The sequence below is a fragment of the Nerophis lumbriciformis genome, linkage group LG04, assembly GCF_033978685.3.
Source record: "Nerophis lumbriciformis linkage group LG04, RoL_Nlum_v2.1, whole genome shotgun sequence".
Lineage (NCBI taxonomy): Eukaryota > Metazoa > Chordata > Actinopteri > Syngnathiformes > Syngnathidae > Nerophis > Nerophis lumbriciformis.
The window spans coordinates 2,751,910-2,770,751 of record NC_084551.2 but is presented as its reverse complement, the minus strand read 5'-3'; the positions used below and the strand labels follow the sequence as shown (position 1 = coordinate 2,770,751).

The 18,842-nt window shown below is 43.1% G+C and overlaps 1 protein-coding gene across 2 annotated transcripts in view; it reads left to right on the top strand.

Moving 5' to 3' along the window:
- The window catches only part of cicb (capicua transcriptional repressor b), a 159,959-nt gene that overhangs the window by 124,911 nt on the left and 16,206 nt on the right, over window positions 1-18,842 (top strand). For both annotated transcript variants that reach the window (XM_061947498.2, XM_061947487.1), the window contains exons 4-14: window positions 960-1,119; window positions 1,529-1,640; window positions 5,129-5,311; window positions 7,157-7,289; window positions 7,360-7,538; window positions 8,775-8,913; window positions 9,035-9,132; window positions 11,058-12,009; window positions 12,098-12,237; window positions 12,323-12,483; window positions 17,027-17,223. In XM_061947498.2, coding sequence (XP_061803482.1) covers window positions 960-1,119; window positions 1,529-1,640; window positions 5,129-5,311; window positions 7,157-7,289; window positions 7,360-7,538; window positions 8,775-8,913; window positions 9,035-9,132; window positions 11,058-12,009; window positions 12,098-12,237; window positions 12,323-12,483; window positions 17,027-17,223 — 2,454 coding nt within the window. The remainder of the gene's footprint in view (window positions 1-959; window positions 1,120-1,528; window positions 1,641-5,128; window positions 5,312-7,156; window positions 7,290-7,359; window positions 7,539-8,774; window positions 8,914-9,034; window positions 9,133-11,057; window positions 12,010-12,097; window positions 12,238-12,322; window positions 12,484-17,026; window positions 17,224-18,842) is intronic.

Genomic DNA, 18,842 nt, shown 5'->3' with positions numbered 1-18,842 from the left:
TTAATAATATATTAAAAACCAGCGTGATGTGGGCGCGCATGGAGTCGTATATCAACATGGACGGAGCTGCGTGAAAAAAGCCACCCGGCCTCTTCGCGTAAACTTACCTTAACCACTCGCTCATCTTTTCTTCATCCATCCATCCCTTCGAGTTAGCTTTTATGATGACGCCGGCTGGAAAGGTCTCTTTTGGCAAGGTCTTCCTTTTGAATATCACCATGGGTGGAAGTTTCTGGCCATTAGCATGGCAAGCTAGAACCACAGTGAAGGATGACTTCTCATTCCCTGTGGTGCGAATATTCACCGTACGTGCTCCCGTTGTATCCACAGTGCGGTTCACAGGAATATCAAAAGTCAGTGGAACCTCGTCCATGTTGATAATGTTCTCTGGCCGGATCTTTTTTTCAGCTATCTTGTTTTTACAATATGCACGGAAAGTAGCCAGCTTTTCTTGAAAGTCTTTAGGCAGTTGCTGTGAAATAGTAGTCCGTGTGCGGATGGAGAGATTGCGTCTTTTCATGAACCGGAAACCTGTCGCTTAGTAGGAGCCATTTTGTGGTCTTTACAGATGTAAACACACAAAGGAAATGAAACGTAATATCCGCGCGCTTCTTCTTCTTCTACCGGGGCGGGTGGTTGCTTACAGTAGAAGAAGAAGCGCTTCCTGTTCTATGGGGGCGGGTGCTTACCTTGGCGGTTGCTTGCGTAGAAGAAGAAGCACTTCCTCTTCTACGGGGAAAAAAGATGGCGGCTGTTTACCGTAGTTGCGAGACCGAAACTTTATGAAAATGAATCTTAATATTAATCCATATATAAAGCGCACCGGGTTATAAGCCGCACTGTCAGCTTTTGAGTAAATTTGTGGTTTTTAGGTGCGGCTAATAGTGCGGAAAATACGGTAATTATAAATATGTCATTTGCTTCGATCAAGTCATCAAGAATGTATCGTGTTTCCTCAGATTTCCAGGGAGGGGCAGCGCCACCTGAGCCTGCCGAGGCCCCTCCCGCTGTGGAGAGAGGTCCCCTGGCCCGGCATGTCCCCGCTGCCGAAGAGCCAGAGAAGGAGAAAGGGGAGCGGGAGAGACCTGAGAGCGAGACGGAGAGTGACGTGGATGACCTGTATGTCAACGTTTAAATCTGTGCATGTAACCAAAGTTATGCATTTGTCCATGTTAGCCTTTTGTGCGTATTCTCGGCACGCTGCTGTGCACCCACACATACAGCGAGTGAGTGTGATTTTTCTTTTTTCTCGCACTAATTTGGGCAGTGGAGCTCCTTGCCAGAGAAGAACAAAAGCCTATTCTTTGCAACACTTTATCATTGTATGAAAGGCAGTGCGTTGAATAGTGTGCCATTGATTCTTCAGCACTTGATCTATAAGAGCGATCATGATTAATACGGCATGCAAATTGATCTTGAGTAAAAGGAAACTGGCATACGAACAATGCTTGCATGTTCTAACATACTGTAATAATGTGTTTTATCAATCAATCTTTGAAATATGACTTCTGTTTTGGTCTTACTGTAGCTTCCTTCCTGGCGTTGTACCGGAGCCGCCCCTTTCTACGCCCCCCGTAAAGAGACGCACGCAGTCTCTCAGTGCGCTGCCCAAAGATGGAGACAAGAGCAGCCCTGGAAAGGTAGTCTTTTCCCTTTTCTGCAACAATCTGTTTGTATTTATACATTTACAATGCAGTTTTTCCTATAGGAAATGATGGAAACAGAATTGAAACCGTGGCCATCATAAAGTTTTATTAACTTTAGACATTGAGTAACAATTTGACATTCTTAACCAGCATACATGTATAAAAAAGTGTAATAGAATTAAACGTAAGTACTTTCCTGGTGGTGCGTGCATTTTATAACATAGGCATGTGAATGTTCCACGAAAACACAAAAATCCGCGTTTTTAAACATTTATTTTTGCGTCAAAACATTACTTCCGCATTTTTTCATTTTTTAAATGAAATATCAATAAAAATATGATGTAAACAAAATTTGGGTTATTTTCCGGATTTTAAAAAGCCCTGGAAATGATAAGATCTTATGCCGTTTAAAGCGCCATACATTGACACTTAAATGGTATCACCGTCCTGTTGGTAGTAAGGGAGGTTGCAAGCTCAACGTAAACAAAGGGGGAACATAGGGGAAACAAAGGGTAAAGTTAACTTGAAGTCTGGTGTCGAAGTCTCTAATAACTATGCAGCTCCTTGTGCTTGGAACATGTTACAAACAGACTGGAAGCTGACTGAATGTTTATCCTTAAATGCTTTTGACTCTAAACAGAGCATCTGAAGGAGCCTCAATTTTCCGTAACTGTTTTACTTGATGTCCATCCTGTCATTTTAATGTGTAATGTGAATGTAATTTGTGTGTAACTTTGCAGCCTCTTGGTCTGGACTCCCTTGAAAAAGAGGTTTTTATCTCAATGGGATTTTTTTCCTGGTTAAATAAAAGTAAAATACAATTTAGAAAAAAAAGTTCTGTGGATGAATAATGTCGGGCTGGGCGATATATCGATATACGCGATATAGAAAATGACTATATCGTGATATTCAAGTATACGTTCTCACGCAGTTGCTTTTAGCTGCGGGCATTACACTACAGGCTCTCCTCGCTCTTTCCTTCTCACAGACAGCAAGCACACCTTCTTACACACGTCACGTCATACGTCACATACGTATACGCCCTCCCCGAGCAGAGAGATAGAGACATGGTAAAGTTAGCTGTGATGCTAGCGGAGTGGTGCGAGCGCTAATACAAGAGAAAGAAGGTGCGAATCTGGTAACAAATGGAGGAATAATTCATTCCCAAGAAAAACAGCAGGGGGTCCATCGTCTGGCGGTGGTTTGGCTTCAAGTGGGAATATGTCGAACAGACAACCGTAATTTGTCAAGTGTGCATGAAAGTTTAAAAGTAGCATATATTAATGCAGTATAAAGAAGAATGTTTTAATGTAGACACAGAATCATCATACTGCTGTGATTATATGCATCAAGTGTTCATTCAAGGCTAAGGCAAAATATCGAGATCTACAGGTAAAAGCCAGTAAATTAGAATATTTTGAAAAACTTGATTTATTTCAGTAATTGCATTCAAAAGGTGTAACTTGTACATTATATTTATTCATTGCACACAGACTGATGCATTCAAATGTTTATTTCATTTGATTTTGATGATTTGAAGTGGCAACAAATGAAAATCCAAAATTCCGTGTGTCACAAAATTAGAATATTACTTAAGGCTAATACAAAAAAGGGATTTTTAGAAATGTTGGCCAACTGAAAAGTATGAAAATGAAAAATATGAGCATGTACAATACTCAATACTTGGTTGGAGCTCCTTTTGCCTCAATTACCGGTACTGCGTTAATGCGGCGTGGCATGGAGTCGATGAGTTTCTGGCACTGCTCAGGTGTTATGAGAGCCCAGGTTGCTCTGACAGTGGCCTTCAACTCTTCTGCGTTTTTGGGTCTGGCATTCTGCATCTTCCTTTTCACAATACCCCACAGATTTTCTATGGGGCTAAGGTCAGGGGAGTTGGCGGGCCAATTTAGAACAGAAATACCATGGTCCGTAAACCAGGCACGGGTAGATTTTGCGCTGTGTGCAGGCGCCAAGTCCTGTTGGAACTTGAAATCTCCATCTCCATAGAGCAGGTCAGCAGCAGGAAGCATGAAGTGCTCTAAAACTTGCTGGTAGACGGCTGCGTTGACCCTGGATCTCAGGAAACAGAGTGGACCGACACCAGCAGATGACATGGCACCCCAAACCATCACTGATGGTGGAAACTTTACACTAGACTTCAGGCAACGTGGATCCTGTGCCTCTCCTGTCTTCCTCCAGACTCTGGGACCTCGATTTCCAAAGGAAATGCAAAATTTGCTTTTGTCAGAAGACATGGCTTTGGACCACTCAGCAGCAGTCCAGCTGGTGTCGGTCCACTCTGTTGTACATGCTCATATTTTTCATTTTCATACTTTTCAGTTGGCCAACATTTCTAAAAATCCTTTTTTTGTATTAGCCTTACACAATATTCTAATTTTGTGACACACGGAATTTTGGATTTTCATTTGTTGCCACTTCAAATCATCAAAATTAAATGAAATAAACATTTGAATGCATCAGTCTGTGTGCAATGAATAAATATAATGTACAAGTTACACCTTTTGAATGCAATTACTGAAATAAATCAAGTTTTTCAAAATATTCTAATTTACTGGCTTTTACCTGTATATCGTGTATCGCGTTATGGCCTTAAAATATTGCGATATTAAAAAAAGGCAATATCGCCCAGCCCTAGAATAATGTAAACCCACTACACCGGTAGTTTTTAACGCTTTCACAGCGAGTCTACTGACAGATATAAGTTAGAACTTTATGCTACTTTATATTAGAAATGGCAACAGCAGAGGGTGAATGCCCCATAACAAGAAGATAGAGAAAAAGAAGAAGTTTATCGACTATTTTGTTGCCACGAACTGCTATGGCGGACGCACGCACATTTTCAGGATTTATGCAAATCCCAAATACACATCAGCAGGTACCAGAAGGTAAGACAAGTAATTATTATGCAGTTATTATTATTGTGAAACAAAACGCCAGTCTGCTAAAGAGTGCAATTTTGCGCTCCTTATACACGCACCATAATAATACTTGTATTTTGAAGCAGCGTACGTTTGACTACGGTAGCCGTAATGCGTTGACAATCCATCAAGCGGTGTGACTTCATAGCTTACTAAAGTCGTACTAAAACATTTTTGACAGATTTTTGAGTGCCGTGTGTAATGTTCTATATTCTCAATGGAACATTTAAAGTTTCGGTGTTGTTTACTGGCGTCATCTTGCAGTCTACACGTATCTCTCATATGTGACTGCCAACTACTGCTCACACTTATCATTACACCATGTATCAAATAAAAAATAGCTGCGGGGTCGGTAAGCACAACCAAAATTATTCCGTACAATAGGCGCACTGTTGATTTTTGAGAAAATGCTTTAAAGGCGTGATTTCCAAGAACCGTAACCCTTGTTGAATTGCTCATTTTGGACTTGAGACATTCCTTTCTATATTGTTGCATTTGTCCATCTTCTATCCAACATCATGTCTTCCTGCCTCTCCTGCTCAGAGGGAAAAGGACCACATTCGGCGACCGATGAATGCCTTCATGATTTTCAGCAAGCGCCATCGAGCGTTGGTGCATCAGCGCCACCCCAACCAGGATAATCGGACCGTCAGCAAGATCCTGGGCGAGTGGTGGTATGCTCTCGGACCTAAAGAGAAGCAAAAATACCATGACTTGGCTTTCCAGGTACAGTCATTTTTTTTTGTTTTTTTTTTTAAAGATGTGTATGTCTATTAGTGCTAAGAATTGTGCTTGGGGACGGTGTGGCGTGGTTGGAAGAGTGGTCGTGCCAGCAACCTGAGGGTTCCTGGTTCAATCCCCACCTTCTTTCCCCTTTATCCACTTTGAATTCCTTCTAAGTCTATAACAAGATCTGATAGCTCAGTTACAGCTCTTGTTATTACCAAATCTGTGTTATATGTGTTTTATCATACCTGCCAACTACTCCGGTTTTCCCGTAATTAGTACGGTTTTCATCAACCTATTCCGGGTTACGGTTGCAGTGATAAAAAATACGTTTTTTCATTAATTACATTTTTTTTTTTTTAAAGTTTTATTCACGAAATCGCGTAACAACAATCACAATCGACACTGCTTCCCGTAACTTCCTATCGAGCCATTCCGAATGCCATGCGCGAGGCTATTTATAGCACCGCTGCCAAGCACGAGGCACCTGTTGCCCATTGTTTCCAAACGAGCGAACGATCATGGAATCAGCCGGAGAAAAATCGCAAACGAGTCTTAAACCGAAAAGAAAACTGCAGTCATTCCGTGAAGAATATTCAAAAGCCTATCCGGGAATAATTATCCGTTACAAAAAGGGTGAAAACTACGCGAATTGCACCTTGTGCAGACAATATTTTTCGATCGGACACGGAGGAATTAGCGATGTAAAAGACCACGTTGGGACAAAAAAACACAAGTCTAATGCCGTTGCTAAATTTGGATTTTAGCCACAAAAAGGTAATGACACCAATGTTATCTATTGGAATTGTTAAGTACTGTTATACTGTTAAAAGTGTTTATACTATTTATGCTTTCAAGTCCAAGTTGAAGAAATCTTGTTAAATGTTGACAGCATAACTACCAAAATACAGAAGTATGTCCTTAATATTTTTGCAGTGCTATTTCTGTTGAAAAGTTCAAATGATTACATTAGAGATGTGATGTGCCACTTTTCAAGTGTCTGATGGCTTCAATTAATTTTCATTAATTTTTCATATTTTGAATTCTTTTGAAAGGCTTACAAAAAAACTACATTTGAATTGTAATTCCATGCTATTGACAGGACTATTAATTTTAATGAAGTTAGCTTACCATGTTTACAGTATGATAATTGTGATAGAAATGTGAATTTTAGGCACAGAATATTTTTTACAATTGAACAAGGCAGTAGATTATACAAGCTTGGACAGAAAGTTAATAATGACACCAATTTTTTTTTTAATGGAATTGTTTAGTACTGTTTTACCATTTGTTTACTGTAAAAAGTGTTTATACTGTTTATACTTTCAATTAACAAATTGAAGTCTTGTGAAAGGTTGACAGGATAACTGGCATTAACTGTCAAAATAATTTCAAACTATTGAAGTTAGCTTACAGAATAAACATGTCAATCAACCCATATGATTTTTGCTGTAATATTTTTGTTTTGAAAAGTCACTGTGACTGATAGAAAAGTGATGGTTTTAGCAACATTTTAACCTGTCTGAATGCAATCAATCATTTTGCGATTTCAAAAGTTGGCAGGTATGTTTTATGTTGCACGATTGCGCCAAGACAAATTCCTAGTTTGTGAACCCGTTCTCAAACAATGGCAATAAAACGATTCTGATTCTGATTCCTCTACCAACCTTGTCACGTCCGTTGTGTCCTGATGGGTCGTGGTTAGGGCCTTGCATGGCAGCTCCCGCCATCAGTGTGTGAATGTGTGTGTGAATGTAGAAATAGTGTCAAAGCGCTTTGAGTACCTTGAAGGTAGAAAAGCGCTATAACTATAACCCATTTACCATTATTTCATCTTGTTGCCAGGTGAAAGAGGCCCACTTTAAAGCCCACCCGGACTGGAAGTGGTGCAACAAAGACAGGAAGAAGTCCAGCTCCGAAGGTCGCGGGGTCCCAGGAAGCAAAGATATCAGGGAGAGGAGCATGTCCGAGTCCACAGGTTGGTCTGGTAGAACACACAGTTCATCAATCATTTTGTCTAACCTCCCTTTTTGTTTATCATTCGCTAGAGCCGCATTCTGTGGAGATGAAGGGGGCGGTGCCAGGTCTGGTGGGCGTGTCTGAGAGGGGTCCAACAGAGGGTCACATGAACCAGCTGACCCGGCCCAGAGCCTTCTCTCAAAGTGCCGTGCACAGCATGGAGCGCAGTGATAGGGGCAACACACAAGCCCTTGCGGAACTGGCACAGGTGTGATTTTAAGATTAGGGTTTTATGGATGTGACAAAAGCATTCAATAATCAATCATACAGGTAAAAGCCAGTAAATTAGAATATTTTGAAAAACTTGATTTATTTCAGTAATTGCATTCAAAAGGTGTAACTTGTACATTATATTTATTCATTGCACACAGACTGATGCATTCAAATGTTTATTTCATTTAATTTTGATGATTTGAAGTGGCAACAAATGAAAATCCAAAATTCCGTGTGTCACAAAATTAGAATATTACTTAAGGCTAATACAAAAAAGGGATTTTTAGAAATGTTGGCCAACTGAAAAGTATGAAAATGAAAAATATGAGCATGTACAATACTCAATACTTGGTTGGAGCTCCTTTTGCCTCAATTACTGCGTTAATGCGGCGTGGCATGGAGTCGATGAGTTTCTGGCACTGCTCAGGTGTTATGAGAGCCCAGGTTGCTCTGATAGTGGCCTTCAACTCTTCTGCGTTTTTGGGTCTGGCATTCTGCATCTTCCTTTTCACAATACCCCACAGATTTTCTATGGGGCTAAGGTCAGGGGAGTTGGCGGGCCAATTTAGAACAGAAATACCATGGTCCGTAAACCAGGCACGGGTAGATTTTGCGCTGTGCAGGCGCCAAGTCCTGTTGGAACTTGAAATCTCCATCTCCATAGAGCAGGTCAGCAGCAGGAAGCATGGAGTGCTCTAAAACTTGCTGGTAGACTGCTGCGTTGACCCTGGATCTCAGGAAACAGAGTGGACCGACACCAGCAGATGACATGGCACCCCAAACCATCACTGATGGTGGAAACTTTACACTAGACTTCAGGCAACGTGGATCCTGTGCCTCTCCTGTCTTCCTCCAGACTCTGGGACCTCGATTTCCAAAGGAAATGCAAACCAAACCAACCCAAACTACCTTGGTGAAAAAAGCTACCGAACAAATAGGAAGCAAAATGTGAGGCTAGGAGATCACACATCGGAGATATGTCTTGTGGTGTACCCCAGTGGTCAGTTCTGGATCCAAAACTATTCAACCTACATCATTTGTAAAAGCACAAAACACATAAATACTATTTGCAGATGACACTAGTGCGTTATGCTCAGGGGAAAACGCACAGGAAGTAATGAAAACGGTAGAGGACAAAATGAACAAATTGATTATCACATATAATAATTATAACATTATTTCATGTTTCAAAAAGCAGTGCTCTGACTGACTGTTTTCCCCTCTTTCCCAGATGTGTGGAGATGGAGGCAGTCAGTTTTCAAGCCACGCCCCACCCCTGTCCCGGTCCCAGCGAGGGGTCAGCGAGGACATGACCAGCGATGAGGAGCGCATGGTCATCTGTGAGGAGGAGGGAGATGATGATGTCATCGGTAAGACTCTAAACAGTGCAACGCCCCTGACTCCTCTTTACGTAGGCAATATATGTGGTCTGCAATCTGACTGACGTAGCATTGGATGTCAAGTGTAGATGTAGTTTGTTTTCTTTTCCAGAGGACCCTTATCCCAGCAGCTCCATTGACCTCAAGTGCAAGGAGCGGGTGACTGACAGCGACAGCGAGAGAGGTTCTGGGGACGAAAGCGTTCAGAAGGTAACCCACTTTGTTATTTTGTAACACATGACAGAACAGTACCATTAATGCTCAAACTTATGCCTTATTCAATACATTTAATAAGCTCCTTTTAGCTGTTGGGTGTGTTGTCTAAAAAATGTACATGAACAGCTGTGGCTGTAGGCAACCTCTTCATGTAATTGTATTTCCATTAATTAGAAATAACCAACTTAAGTTGGGAGTAGTGTATTTTAAGTATGACTAATGGTCAGCAAACGGTAGCTTTATCTAACTCTAAAATGTCAGTTGTGTCGTACGGTTGTTTACAAAAAACTCATCAGCACTGTGGCTGCTTTTACAACATTGGTTCTGTTGTGTTGTGCAATATACCGTATTTTCCGCACTATTAGCCGCACCTAAAAACCACAAATTTACTCAAAAGCTGACAGTGCGGCTTATAACCCGGTGCGCTTTATATATGGATTAATATTAAGATTCATTTTCATAAAGTTTCGGTCTCGCAACTACGGTAAACAGCCGCCATCTTTTTTCCCCGTAGAAGAGGAAGTGCTTCTTCTTCTACGCAAGCAACCGCCAAGGTAAGCACCCGCCCCCATAGAACAGGAAGCGCTTCTTCTTCTACTGTAAGCAACCACCCGCCCGCGTAGAAGAAGAAGAAGCGCGCGGATATTACGTTTCATTTCCTTTGTGTGTTTACATCTGTAAAGACCACAAAATGGCTCCTACTAAGCGACAGGTTTCCGGTTCATGAAAAGACGCAATCTCTCCATCCGCACACGGACTACTATTTCACAGCAACTGCCTAAAGACTTTCAAGAAAAGCTGGCTACTTTCCGTGCATATTGTAAAAACAAGATAGCTGAAAAAAAGATCCGGCCAGAGAACATTATCAACATGGACGAGGTTCCACTGACTTTTGATATTCCTGTGAACCGCACTGTGGATACAACGGGAGCACGTACGGTGAATATTCGCACCACAGGGAATGAGAAGTCATCCTTCACTGTGGTTCTAGCTTGCCATGCTAATGGCCAGAAACTTCCACCCATGGTGATATTCAAAAGGAAGACCTTGCCAAAAGAGACCTTTCCAGCCGGCGTCATCATAAAAGCTAACTCGAAGGGATGGATGGATGAAGAAAAGATGAGCGAGTGGTTAAGGGAAGTTTACGCGAAGAGGCCGGGTGGGTTTTTTCACGCAGCTCCGTCCATGTTGATATACGACTCCATGCGCGCCCACATCACGCTGGTTTTTAATATATTATTAAAGTTTGACTGACCTATCTGACTGTTTTTTTGACATTCCTTTAGCGCAGTTAGATGCGGCTTATAACACGGGGCGGCTTATAGGTGGACAAAGTTTTGAAATATGCCGTTCATTGAAGGCGCGGCTTATAACCCAGGGCGCCTTATGGTGCGGAAAATACGGTACTTCTCAGTAAATCACCATTTTGTCAAAAAGAGACACATTTTCCATTCCACTTTTTCATGCACTTCACAACATTATTCAAGTAAAAATACAAGTCATTGAATTTAGGTAATAACCCTCTTTATTATCGCCTTCTTTTAAAGTAAAGTTAAAGTACACACTAGGTGTGGCGAAATTATCCTCTGCATTTGACCCATCACCCTTGATCACCCCCTGGGAGGTGAGGGAAGCAGTGAGCAGCAGCGGTGGCCGCGCCCGAGAATCATTTTTGGTGGTTTATCCCCCAATTCCAACCTTTAATGCTGAGTGTCAAGCAGGGAGGTAATGGGTCCCATTTTTATAGTCTTTGGAATGACTCGGCCGGGGTTTGAACTCACAACCTACCGATCTCAGGGCGGACACTCTAACCGCTACGCCGCTGAGTAGGTTGTTTTATTTTAAGCTTTGCCGGTTGAGTTATAAATACAATTTTTATGGTAAATTTTTCTCTATTGTTGGTCTGTTTGGCTTTTCAGCGAGTCTTTGCTCCAGTCATCTGCTCCACCGCATCCTCATCCTCCTCACATGCGACCCCACATGGCAGGAGTGTCTCACTGTCCTCCTATCCCAGCAGCAGACGTTACGACGAGGGGAGACCAGCAGTCTTTTCTGACCCCAGGAGGAGGGCGGAGGGAGACGTAAAGGACAATTTAGGCGGTGAGGCGGGAGGAGTGCAAGCCTTCCCTCTCTCCCTCTCCTCTGGCCAGTCAGTAATCTCGACTTGTCCAGCAGGGGGAGGGCCTCCCCTCTCCTCGTCCGTGGTTGCAAACTCGCACCTGGGCATCGGTGCCGTGAGGGTGGCATCCACAGTGCTGACCAATGTGATGCGCCCCGTCATCAGCACGCCGCTCCCCATCGTCAGCAAACCCAGAGAGAGGGGCGCCTCATCCAGCCCGCACACACCTGAGAGAAAGCCAATGGCGCTACAGCAGCAACCGCAATTTCTGATTGGATCAGGAAGCGGCTCCACACCAAGTGGCTACTACTCCTCATCGTCGCCCAACTCTGTAGGTGCTGGGGTGGTGACTAATTTAGTGTTAGGGGGTGCTCTGTCCGGCCAACCTGCAGTGCAGCTCATCACCCAGTCGCCCCAACCTCAGCCCCCCCAACAGCAGCAAGTGGCCATTTCTTCCACAGTTGCTTCATTACCACACAGCCACTCCAACGGACCCCTGCCTTTGCCCCTGCTCCAGTCCCAGTTCCTCCCCACATCCTCCCTGGCGCACCCTGGGGGTAAAGCCATCACGCAAGTCCAGTACATACTGCCCACCCTCCCCGCCAATCCTAAGAGCCCGCCGCAGCTCTGCCAGCCAACCAGTATCTTCAACCTGCCCGCCGCCCCGCCCACTCACGCACCCTTGGCAAATGGGAAGCAGCATGGCTCAAGCTCACTGACGTGTTATTCGTCCAGCCCAGCAGGAACTCGAGGTGACAGCAAAGCTACACTTCTAATATTAATCTGAGATGACAAAACAATTTTAAAATATACATGTATTCTCTTCCTGCCTTGGCTCAGTGCAAACACAGTCCCCGGTGCTCCAGGGTAAAATGGTCGTTCCCATGGCAACAGTACGGGCCACGCCGGCCCCCGCCCAGCAATTCCCCATCGTGGCCCCGCAGCTTCCTCTGCAGAATGGCGCTCAGGCAGGAAGCAAGGTTTGGCAACCACTTTAATTAGGATACATCATTATCTCACACACTTGCAGCACTCACTGTGTTTTTTCCTTTTTTTAATCTACAGATCATCCAAATAGCCCCCATGCCGATGGTCCAGTCTCAGTTGTCTCAGGGAGGGGCAGTGCACCCCGCCAGCCCCTTCCCCGTGACAGTGGCCACCGCTACAGTCGTGGCTCCGGGGCCAGCCCCCTCGCAGGCTGTTTTACTGCCGCCTGCACCCACCAGGTATTGAACATGACAGCACACGGTCCTCTCTTTAAGAAGGGGAACCGGAGGGTGTGTTCTAACTATCGTGGGATCACACTCCTCAGCCTTCCCGGTAAGGTCTATTCAGGTGTACTGGAGAGGAGGCTACGCCGGATAGTCGAACCTCGGATTCAGGAGGAACAGTGTGGTTTTCGTCCTGGTCGTGGAACTGTGGACCAGCTCTATACTCTCGGCAGGGTCCTTGAGGGTGCATGGGAGTTTGCCCAACTAGTCTACATGTGTTTTGTGGACTTGGAGAAGGCATTCGACCGTGTCCTGTGGGGAGTGCTCAGAGAGTATGGGGTATCGGACTGTCTGATTGTGGCGGTCCGCTCCCTGTATGATCAGTGCCAGAGCTTGGTCCGCATTGCCGGCAGTAAGTCGGACACGTTTCCGGTGAGGGTTGGACTCCGCCAAGGCTGCCCTTTGTCACCGATTCTGTTCATAACTTTTATGGACAGAATTTCTAGGCGCAGTCAAGGCGTTGAGGGGATCTGGTTTGGTGGCTGCAGGATTAGGTCTCTGCTTTTTGCAGATGATGTGGTCCTGATGGCTTCATCTGGCCAGGATCTTCAGCTCTCACTGGATCGGTTCGCAGCTGAGTGTGAAGCGACTGGGATGAGAATCAGCACCTCCAAGTCCGAGTCCATGGTTCTCGCCCGGAAAAGGGTGGAGTGCCATCTCCGGGTTGGGGAAGAGATCTTGCCCCAAGTGGAGGAGTTCAAGTACCTCGGAGTCTTGTTCACGAGTGAGGGAAGAGTGGATCGTGAGATTGACAGGCGGATCGGTGCGGCGTCTTCAGTAATGCGGACGCTGTATCGATCCGTTGTGGTGAAGAAGGAGCTGAGCCGGAAGGCAAAGCTCTCAATTTACCGGTCGATCTACGTTCCCATCCTCACCTATGGTCATGAGCTTTGGGTTATGACCGAAAGGACAAGATCACGGGTACAAGCGGCCGAAATGAGTTTCCTCCGCCGGGTGGCGGGGCTCTCCCTTAGAGATAGGGTGAGAAGCTCTGCCATCCGGGGGGAGCTCAAAGTAAAGCCGCTGCTCCTCCACATCGAGAGGAGCCAGATGAGGTGGTTCGGGCATCTGGTCAGGATGCCACCCGAACGCCTGTTTAGGGCACGTCCGACTGGTAGGAGGCCGCGGGGAAGACCCAGGACACGTTGGGAAGACTATGTCTCCCGGCTGGCCTGGGAACGCCTCGGGGTCCCACAGGAAGAGCTGGACGAAGTGGCTGGGGAGAGGGAAGTCTGGGCTTCCCTGCTTAGGCTGCTGCCCCCGCGACCCGACCTCGGATAAGCGGAAGAAGATGGATGGATGGATGGAGCACACGGGTCCTCATTCGTAATGGGGACCTTCACCTAAAAAGATAGGCAATACTAAATTACATTAAAATCCATTTTACCATGAAAAAAGCCATACTAGAGCATACTTCTGAAATAAATAATCATATTTACATTTGATATATCGTAACAACACAGCACAACATTTTAAATGATTCCAACAGAGCTGCAATGTCTCAAATTATCATGTGCAGGTTAGCCTTAATTCGTGTAGCAGTCAGATACCATTTACTACTTTACTAAATAAACAGAGCTGTCATTCCGACTATCACAACATCAATATAACATCAAACACACTTAAGAATAGGCATTAATGCTCAAAATATATCAAAGTGTCAGAATATTCACGACGACAGTGACTTCTGCACCACAAACATAAGCAAACCAGAGTCTAACATAACATGGAGAACTTGCCAAATCTCTCCGTGGCGTTCCAAATGTTTCTGTGGCAGGCCACCACAAATAAAATGAATGTATGGGAAACACTGATGTTTTATTGGATTGTACCTCATGTATGCAGGTGAAACTCAAACAATTAGAATGCCGTGCATAGGTTTGTTTATTCCAGCAGTTCGATTTACAAAGTGAAATTAATACATGACATAGGCTCATAACATGCAACTCAAGATTTTTGATATAATTTTGATGATTATGTCTTACAGCTTATGAAAACCTCAAATTGAAAATCTCAGAAAATTTGGGGGTTTTAAAAACTGTATAGAAATAAATGTTTGACATATCGCATATCTCACTTTGCATGTAAAGAGTTTATATCACATACTACACATACTTCAATTGTTTTTAATTTCACCTGTACATCAACTGGACAAATTTTGGGGCACTATTTTTGTTTTAATTCTACTTAAGCAGCAATTTATTGACAAACAAGTTCACCACAATCCCAGAATAGTCCTTTAACTAAAGTTTTAAAATGAACTTTTTTCACATTCAAAAAGAGCGTTTTCACTACAATTGCCAGGTTGCAATCACTTCCGAGTTTCAGGTGGAGGGCAAGAGTTCCATTGGGCTACGGTTTATTTAGTGCAGATTTGGATGTCTTTTGAAAGGTTTGGAGCAGGGGTGCTCACACTTTTTCTGCAGGCGAGCTACTTTTCAATTGATCAAGTCGTGGGGATCTACCTCATTCATATATATAATTTATATTTACTTATTTATGAAATATATGTTTTTGTTAACAAGTTAAAGGTGTTTAATGATAATGCAAGCATGTTTAACACATATAGTTAATATTGTTAATACATTAAAGGTGTTTAATGATAATACAAGTATGTTTAATACATATAGTTAATATTGTTAACAAGTTAAAGGTGTTTAAAGATAATGCAAGCATGTTTAACACATATAGTTAATATTGTTAACAAGTTAAAGGTGGTTAAAAATAATACAAGCATGTTTAACACAAATAGGTAATATTGTTAACCACTTAAAGGTGGTTAAAGATAAAACAAGCATGTTGAACACATATAGTTAATATTGTTAACAACTTAAAGGTGTTTAAAGATAATACAAGCATGTTTAACACATATAGATTCCTTTCTTTCATGAAGACAAGAATATAAGTTGGTGTATTACCTGATTGTGATGACTTGCATTGATTGGAATCAGACAGTGGTGATGATAACGTCCGCATTTTCGAATGGAGGAGAAACAAAGTCCTCCTTTCTGTCCAATACCACATGAAAGTGGTTGGTTTTTGGCATCTTATTTGTCCAGCTTCCGTACTCCTTTGTATACACTTTACAAGAAATACATTGTCGGCAAACTCCGTAGCTTGCTAGCTTGTGCACGCCAGCTTTCTGAGACTCTTATTTTGGTAGCGCAGGCAGGATGAAGCAGAGCTTTTATTGTGCAACTGTGCAGTCGGTCTTTGGAGTTTTGACGACAGGTACGGCGCCAGAGTCTGTTGAAATAAAGTGTTTCTCGCCTTCCAGTCGGTAATTTTAATGAGCTGGCAGCAGCCAGCGTCATCTCAGAAGACCCTCGGGTGCCGTGAATGTCAATCAAGTGACGTCATAGTGAAGATTTATGATCGCTCATTTTTAGGACTATTTTTTTAATGCATGGCTGGTGATCGACTGACACACCCTCCGAGATCGACTGGTAGATCGCGATCGACGTAATGAGCACCCCTGGTTTAGAGGGAACTATACACGCCAGATATCATGAAAAAATATTCAACATTTCTAAAGATTTAAACCATTCATCATCAAACTCGACCCTTCAAGTTACTGCTCGACCGCACTTCTTACTACACTCACAAGGATTTAAAGTCGCAAAGATTGGAGAGACACCATGTTCTTACATCTGGAGGGGTCCACTAATTAGGCATTATTCCGTGAAAGACAATGTTGGACTCGGTAAGTAACGTATTTGATTGACATTAAAAAGTGACGTACTGCTGTGATTGTGATGCCAATGAGAAAAAGGATAAGTTTAGTTTTTGCAGTTGATTTCGTGGCATTTTCACTCCGCTTACAATTGACTTCTAGCGAGAATTACGCTGTTTGACCTCCATGTGCTCGTATCCAAGGCGACGTGACACCACGTGCGACCCAGCAATAGCAAGCAATCACAAGCATTTTCACCCTTTTTAGGGAAGGCAAATTGTTTATTCCAACACAATTAAAGGTTGGATTTATGTGTGTCAACAAATACTTTGAGGGTAGCATGCCAGTCAGAGCAAAAAAAAATACTTTCTCCTATGCTGTTCATTTCGTTGCTAGCTGGAGTTTAGATGATGGCGTATCACCAGGAAGTAGTATTGTTTCATATCAACTGTTGGAGCCCAGCGAGCAGACAAAAGGGAAAAGAAGAAGTACAGCAGGGGTGCAGCTGAGGCAGAACAGCTCTATTCTGAATGTGTTAGTCATGCTGCTGGTAGCCTGAGCTGCCTCCGCCTTCCACCCCCACACGAGCTCTCTAGCTACACTCACACACACACACACACACACACACACACACACACACACACACACACACTCACTCAGGTCAACAAGCGCTGTGCTACTCGGCCTTTGACCCTTTCTGCACAAGTTCTCTTTTTGTTCTTCCTTCCTGTTCTGTCACGTTATTAAACCGTCACCCTCTACTACAACATAGTCAACCTAAACAATCAATGATCAGAATTTCCAATCATCTCTCGACGTGTCCAGGATCACCTACGTCCAGTCCACTCCGGGGATCCCCTCGTCGCTGCCTCTGGTGTCCACAACAACAGCCTCCAGCCATCACCCCACCCAGCAAGCGATCCCTGTGCCTGGATCCACGTATGTGCCACCCTCCCTGGCCACCCTCGGCTTCACGACTATCCCACCCTCTGGTCAGGCGTTGGTTCAACCGCTGATTGCAGGTCAGTGCAGCTGACAGCTGGACTTCATTGCCACATGACTTTTGGAGAATGTCTGAATATTTCTCAAGTAGGGGTGTAACGGTACACAAAAATTTCGGTTCGGTACATACCTCGGTTTAGAGGTGACGGTTCGGTTCATTTTCGGTACAGTAAGAAAACAACAAAATGTAAATTTTGGGGTTATTTATTTACCAAATTTGCAAAATCTTCCACCAAAAATATTTTTCTTAGTGGAATATTTGATGTGAAGTAATTGGAACCTTGGATAGGTCAATAATTTATAATAACATTGATTTTGATTCAATATTATGTTTTGAGCAATGACAGTTTGAAAGAAAAAAAACAGCTTTGTTTTATTAGTCAACATTGCAACTTTTTCTAAATTACATTTAACCTTTTAAGCTTTTTTATTTCACTTCTGTTATGTTTTTGTTTATTTTAATAGTATTTTTAGAATGTGCTGTGGGCCTTTTTAAATGGCCTCCGGGGCACACTTTTGACACCCCTGCTATAGATAATAAAGAATTAAATGTGATAAATCTATGGATAAAAATCAGAGCCTGGCGACGCATGCGCGTTTATCATAACTCTCTCACTCTCTCTCTGTCTCTGCCCCTCCCTCACCAATGCTGCTGCGCGCACAATTTGTTTTGTTTTTAACCCTGAACGTACATTGAAAATACAGGCAACCCTAACTCAAAATGCCGGACATTTGAGGCATTTAAGAAACTCCGCCCTGACAGCTCCGCAAAAGAGGACGCATACCTGCCAACTACTCCGGTTTTCCCGTAATTAGTACGGTTTTCATCAACCTATTCCGGGTTACGGTTGCAGTGATAAAAAATACGTTTTTTCATTAATTAAAAAAAATATTTTTTTAAAAGTTTTATTCACGAAATCGCGTAACAACAATGACAACAATGACAATCGACACTGCTTCCCGTAACTTCCTATCGAGCCATTCCGAATGCCATGCGCGAGGCTATTTATAGCACCGCTGCCAAGCACGAGGCACCTGTTGCCCATTGTTTCCAAACGAGCGAACGATCATGGAATCAGCCGGAGAAAAATCGCAAACGAGTCTTAAACCGAAAAGAAAACTGCAGTCATTCCGTGAAGAATATTCAAAAGCCTATCCGGGAATAATTATCCGTTCCAAAAAGGGTGAAAACTACGCGAATTGCACCTTGTGCAGACAAGATTTTTCCATCGGACACGGAGGAATTAGCGATGTAAAAGACCACGTTGGGACAAAAAAACACAAGTCTAATGCCGTTGCTAGCGATACAAGTGGAAAACTTTCAACGTTTTTCGGATTTTAGCCACAAAAAGGTAATGACACCAATGTTATCTATTGGAATTGTTTAGTACTGTTATACTGTTAAAAGTGTTTATACTATTTATGCTTTCAAGTCCAAGTTGAAGAAATCTTGTTAAATGTTGACAGCATAACTACCAAAATACAGAAGTATGTCCTTAATATTTTTGCAGTGCTATTTCTGTTGAAAAGTTAAAATGATTACATTAGAGATGTGATGTGCCACTTTTCAAGTGTCTGATGGCTTAAATTCATTTTCATTAATTTTTCATATTTTGAATTCTTTTGAAAGGCTTACAAA